The sequence below is a fragment of the Psammomys obesus genome, unplaced genomic scaffold (assembly GCF_907164565.1).
Source record: "Psammomys obesus unplaced genomic scaffold, mPsaObe1.curated_primary_1811, whole genome shotgun sequence".
In the NCBI taxonomy this organism is placed as follows: domain Eukaryota; kingdom Metazoa; phylum Chordata; class Mammalia; order Rodentia; family Muridae; genus Psammomys; species Psammomys obesus.
This window is the reverse complement of record NW_026596064.1, coordinates 9,718,152-9,723,159: the sequence shown is the minus strand read 5'-3', so window position 1 is coordinate 9,723,159 and position 5,008 is coordinate 9,718,152. Positions and strand designations below refer to the sequence as shown.

General features: G+C 54.5%; 1 protein-coding gene and 1 long non-coding RNA gene across 3 annotated transcripts in view; one reads left to right on the top strand and one right to left on the bottom strand.

The window, feature by feature from the left end:
* The window catches only part of LOC129689711 (uncharacterized), a 1,746-nt gene extending 801 nt beyond the window's left edge, over window positions 1-945 (top strand). For both annotated transcript variants that reach the window (XR_008722165.1, XR_008722164.1), the window contains exons 2-3: window positions 264-375; window positions 610-945. This is a non-coding gene — a long non-coding RNA (uncharacterized LOC129689711). The remainder of the gene's footprint in view (window positions 1-263; window positions 376-609) is intronic.
* A 503-nt stretch (window positions 946-1,448) lies between these two features.
* On the bottom strand, window positions 1,449-4,009 carry Hes1 (hes family bHLH transcription factor 1). Its single transcript, XM_055625054.1, has 4 exons — window positions 3,618-4,009; window positions 3,372-3,467; window positions 3,023-3,110; window positions 1,449-2,381 (listed from the first exon to the last, which is right to left on the bottom strand). The coding sequence occupies exons 1-4, from the start codon at window positions 3,723-3,725 to the stop codon at window positions 1,825-1,827; spliced, it is 849 nt and encodes a 282-aa protein (XP_055481029.1). The 5' UTR covers window positions 3,726-4,009; the 3' UTR covers window positions 1,449-1,824.
* Window positions 4,010-5,008: the final 999 nt, after the last annotated feature.

Here is a 5,008-nt window from a genome sequence, read left to right as displayed (position 1 = left end):
ATCATTTCTACCAAAGAAGCTAAAAACTCTTGGGTGGTGGTGGGGGAACAGAGGGCAGGGTTTACCAGATTTTAGTATTTGAAATTTGGGATGTGTCTTAACTGAGCAATTGTTACTATGCTTATGTTTAAACAAAAGGGAAAACGAGAGGAAAATAGAATGACAAAGAAGGGTGTGTCGTCTTGTACACATAATAAGGCCAGTAGGAGCCATTTTTTTTTTTTTTTTCTTTTTTAAACTATCTTTTAAACCCCTCTCTCCAGGGGTCAAAGCTGAAGGTATTGGAAAGAACTGTCTGCCGTCTGCTGGAGCATTCCTGTGATAGAGCCGCACTCCACACTGGCCTGGGGAAAGGCTAGGCCAGGCGGGAGAGAGGTAAGGCTTTTGAAACAAGACAGAAAATCGTTGGCTTTATCTTTGTTAGGAAAGCTTCAAAGATTGATCTCTCCCGCCTCATCCTTCTCCTCCCAGAAGCCGCTGTAAGGGAAAGGGGCGGGGGAGGGAGGGTGAGAGGCGGGCGGGCGGGAGGGGCGGAGGACTGGCCGGCGGTGGGGGAGGAAGAGCGCGCGGGCCAGACCCACAGCGCGGCTGATGTGTCTGGTCTCGCAGGGCTCGTGGTTTTCATTTCCCCAACACCTGGATGCAGTCAAACACCTGGCCAAATCTGAGAAAATCTGACAAGCCTTTGTGATGGGATTTGGAAGAAATTCCCTGCAGATCCTGGCACAGTTTAAAGCTGTCCGCTTTGAGTTAGGACTTGTTAAGGAGGGTTGTGTGAGCTGAAACCCGAGACAACCCTCTTTGCTTCTATCTGGAGCCCACATCTTGCCTGGAAATGGGGCATGACCAAGCGAAGGGGTCGCTTGCCGTTTGTATTAAAAGGGGGAAAGCGGCCTGCGTGCCTGCCAGCCCCCACATGCTTTCTTCATTAAAGCCAAGCACAGAAACTTATCAGAAACACATGTCTGCTGTTAATCATCTGGCCCGGCCTCCACTTGGGAGTCTTAGCTAGCTGTCCCCGGCAGAAGGAATCTGTTGACCTTTTCAGCTTGCTTGAAGAGGGTGCAGAGAGGTAGTTCAAACTCTGTGGTGTGGGTGCTAGGGGATGCTTAGCTGCAAATCCCAAGGAGGGCTCGCAGTCTGGCTTAGCTCGTCTTTACTTTGGGAGGTTGGTGGCTAGCCCAGGGAGTAAGTTCGAGTCGCCCTTATGCTGCCTTCCCGAATGGAACACAAAATAAGGACTGTTTGTCTTTATCAGGAAAGCCCCATCAAATGAATTCTCATAAATTAGGTGTTTCTAGTTCATCGAGTATTGGTGAAAGGTTTGATGGTTCCCGTTCAAACGTTAAAATACACATATAGCCTATTTCTGATTTCCCAAACTACATGAAGGTGAACTTCAGGAGGGCCGTTTTTACACAAATTTTGAAATAATCAGTTCTAAGACATAAAAGCCTTCACTTTTATTATATTTTCTCAAATAAACTTCCCCAAAGGAAGATATTTTAAGAGCATTTTCAAACATCTTTGGCATCACATAAAAAAGAAATCTCGTGTAAAAAACGAAATGTCATCTCAACTTTTATAATACAAAGGCGCAATCCAATATGAACATATAAAATATATACAAACGCAGTGCATGGTCAGTCACTCAATACAGCTCTCTACAAAAAGTAACTTCTTAGAAATTAAAAAAAAAAGCAAAAGGAACCACCGAATTATAAAAGTCTTCTCTCCGAATAGCCAAGTTCGTTTTCAGTGTCCGTCTGGAGAGAGAGGTGGTGTGGGCTATGGGGGTTTAGGATGAGCGGTGGCCTGAGCCCCTCAGTTCCGCCACGGCCTCCACATGGAGTCCGCAGTGAGCGAGGAGCCGCTGGAAGGAGACACCGCGTTAGGACCCACCGAGGTCCCGCTGTTGCTGGTGTAGACCGGGATGACCGGGCCGCTGTGGGCGAAGGCCCCGTTGGGGATGAGGAAGGCAAACTGACCGTCGGGAGCCGGCACCACCTGGAAGCCGCCAAAAACCTTGGCGGCCTCTCCAGCCTGGCTGCCCAGTTTGCAGGGTGCGCTGCCGGGAGGGGGCGCCGCGCCCCCGGGGATGGGCACCAGCGGCGGCGGCGCCGCGAACGGCGCGTGCTGGGGGCCGCCGGGTCCTGACGGGGGCGGCGGCGGCGGCGGCGCCTGCAAGGCGGGGTGCGGCTGCCCGGGGTAGGTCATGGCGTTGATCTGGGTCATGCAGTTGGCCAGGTGGCCCAGCAGCCGGGTGCGCACCTCGGTGTTAACGCCCTCACACGTGGACAGGAAGCGGGTCACCTCGTTCATGCACTCGCTGAAGCCCGCGCGGTACTTCCCCAACACGCTCGGGTCCGTGCTCAGCGCGGCTGCAGGCCAGAGGGAGAAGAGATGGGTCACCCGACAGCCCTGGCCCCGGGGCCACCGCCTCCCGCCCTGGGAGGTCCCCTGCAGCGCGCCTACCGGAACCACCTGGGGTTGGGAGGGCGGGGTAGGCTGACAACAGCCAGCTCCCCTCTGGGTTGGGGACCCAAGCCAGGACACTCCCCTGCGTCCCAACCAGATCTCGGCTCCAGATCTGCCACCCCGGGCCCCCCGCGCGCGCGCGCGACGTGACCTTGGGCAATGCCACCGAGAGCGCCTCCCAGGCCCCGCTGGCCCTCCCGAGGCAGGGAGGCAGGCAGGGTTTGGAGCGGTGCTGAGCCGGTGCCCACCCAGCTCCATCCAGCCCCGGAGCGCCACACGGTCCCGCGTCCTCCCGCCCTCGGCTCCCACCGCAGCCGGGCCGCCCACCGCCCTCTCGGCTACAGGCTCTCCCTCCCTTTTCCGGAGCACTAACAACTTAGGAGTTGTGGCTATAAATAAGACCCAGACCGTGGGAACGCGGAGCGAGCCAAGGCAGTAAAATGGGAGCTGAATGCCTCTCACAGCCGCGGGCGGAAGTCTGGGAGAAATCACCGCGGCCCCGAGAGGGACACCCGCGGAGAGGGCACGCACGCGCGGTCCTCACCCGTCATCTGCGCCCGCTGCAGGTTCCGGAGGTGCTTCACTGTCATTTCCAGAATGTCTGCCTTCTCCAGCTTGGAATGCCGGGAGCTCTGTGCAGGGGGAACAAGGGAAGAGAGTGAGACCCCCTCGTCAGCTGCCTCCTAGTTCTGAAGGTCTCTAACCCCGCCCGCGGGTCCCACACCCCAGGGCCCTGCTCTAGGGGGCCCGGACCGCCCTCCCGCCTAGGGGGACGCAGTGCTGGCGGGGAGAAGGTCTCCCAAGCACACAGCAGGCGAAGAGTTTTTAGTCCTTTGTGCCTGAGAAATAGCATTCCATTCGGATTTTTTTTTTTAATCCCACTGCTCACTTACATCTTTCTTAAGTGCATCCAAAATCAGTGTTTTCAGCTGGCTCAGACTTTCATTTATTCTTGCTCTTCGCCTCTTCTCCATGATAGGCTTTGATGACTGCAAAGGGGAAAAAAGGGGGGGGGGCTGAGTTTCCACGAGATCTGCCATCTCACCCCAAGCTTTTAAGAGAGAAAAGCAAACGGTGCCCCCTCTGCGCACAACCCACTTCATTTTCTGAGGGGCGTCAGAGAACAGGTACTGTCTTACCTTTCTGTGTTCAGAGGCCGTCTTTGGTTTGTCCGGTGTCGCGTTGACACTGGCTGGGGTAGCAGCCACCGGGGAGGAGGAATTTTTCTCCATTATATCAGCTGGCATTTTCTTTTTTTTTTTTTTCTTTTTTTTTTTTTCTTCTTCTCAATCCCCAGAGAATTTTATTTTTGGATTCCTTCACGCAAAAAAAAATAATAATATTTTTTTTTTTCGCTTATGTCCCTTTTACTTGACTTTCGTAAGAAAAACCACTGAGCAGCTGAGGGTTTGTTATGTCTTAGGGCTACTTAGGGATCGGTAGCGCTATTCCAGGACCAAGGAGAGAGGTAGACGGGGGATTCCGCTGTTATCAGCACCGGCTCCGGATCCTGTGTGATCCGCAGGCCCTGGCGGCCTCTATATATATCCGGGACTGCACGCGAACGGCTCGTGTGAAACTTCCCAAACTTTCTTTCCCACAGTAACTTTCAGCCAATGGGAGGAAGGGACACGCGGCACCGCTCGTGGACTGCGCCCCCCCATTGGCCGCCAGGCACAAGGTCTGGCGGCCAATGGCGCGCGCCTGAGCCCGGGGCACCGGAGGCTACAACGTCAATCAAAAGGATTTTAACCCCTTGCTCACTCTCTCCTTTGGGCTCTGCTTTAGAGGGAGGGTTTTTTGGTTTTGGTCTAGTCTATTTCTTTTGTGGCCACGTCTTTGGTCCTTATGATCCTTGCCACTTGCAATATAGCTACTTTGTATAACAAGTTCGTTTGAAAATATTTTGAAAAGATAAGAGGCCAAGACGAAATTTAGTGATTAAAAAAAAAAGGAGAGAGCTCGTGTTACTCTAACGCCTTCGTGATTTCCCGCTCGAGTTCTGTACGTTTAGGGGAGTGAAAACTGCTCCTGCGGGGTCCCGGAGGGGAAGCATACCAACCCCCTAAAACTAATCACTCCCCTACTCCCCTCCCCCCTCCAAAAAGAAATGCCTTCACTGGCCGGTTTTTTTATTTTTATTTTTTTTCGGCGCAAGGTAGCTTTGGATGCCTGTCTCCCCCTCCAGCCCGTTCCTCATTCCTCTCCTGGGAATGGGGTCTTGGACCTCACGCTTCTCCAGGAAACAATCAGAATGATTTCCTACTGGGCAGAAAGGAAATGGAATTTCAAATGGGAAAAAAAAAAAAATGAACAAGGGGGAGCTTTGACAGCCACGCCACACAAGGGTCGCGCGCGCCCCTCCACCCCCCTGTAGGCTCTCGGCTGGCGGCACCGGGAGGCGGCGGAGGGGCGGGAGGCGGCCTCTTCCCCTCCCCAACCCCGCGGGCGGCCAGGGCGGCCCCCGCGGCCGGCGCGCGAGCCCTTTAAGAGCCGCACCAGCCGAGCCGCAGTTTGACATCAGCCGGCC

Bases quoted from the DNA above. Each gene is read 5' to 3' on its own strand.
- Hes1 (XM_055625054.1), bottom strand. From the start codon at position 3,725: ATGCCAGCTGATATAATGGAGAAAAATTCCTCCTCCCCGGTGGCTGCT. The intron at 3,468-3,617 runs GTAAGACAGTAC...TCCCCTTTGCAG, and splicing joins CGGCCTCTGAACACAGAAAG to TCATCAAAGCCTATCATGGA. The intron at 3,111-3,371 runs GTAAGTGAGCAG...CCCCCTGCACAG, and splicing joins TGGATGCACTTAAGAAAGAT to AGCTCCCGGCATTCCAAGCT.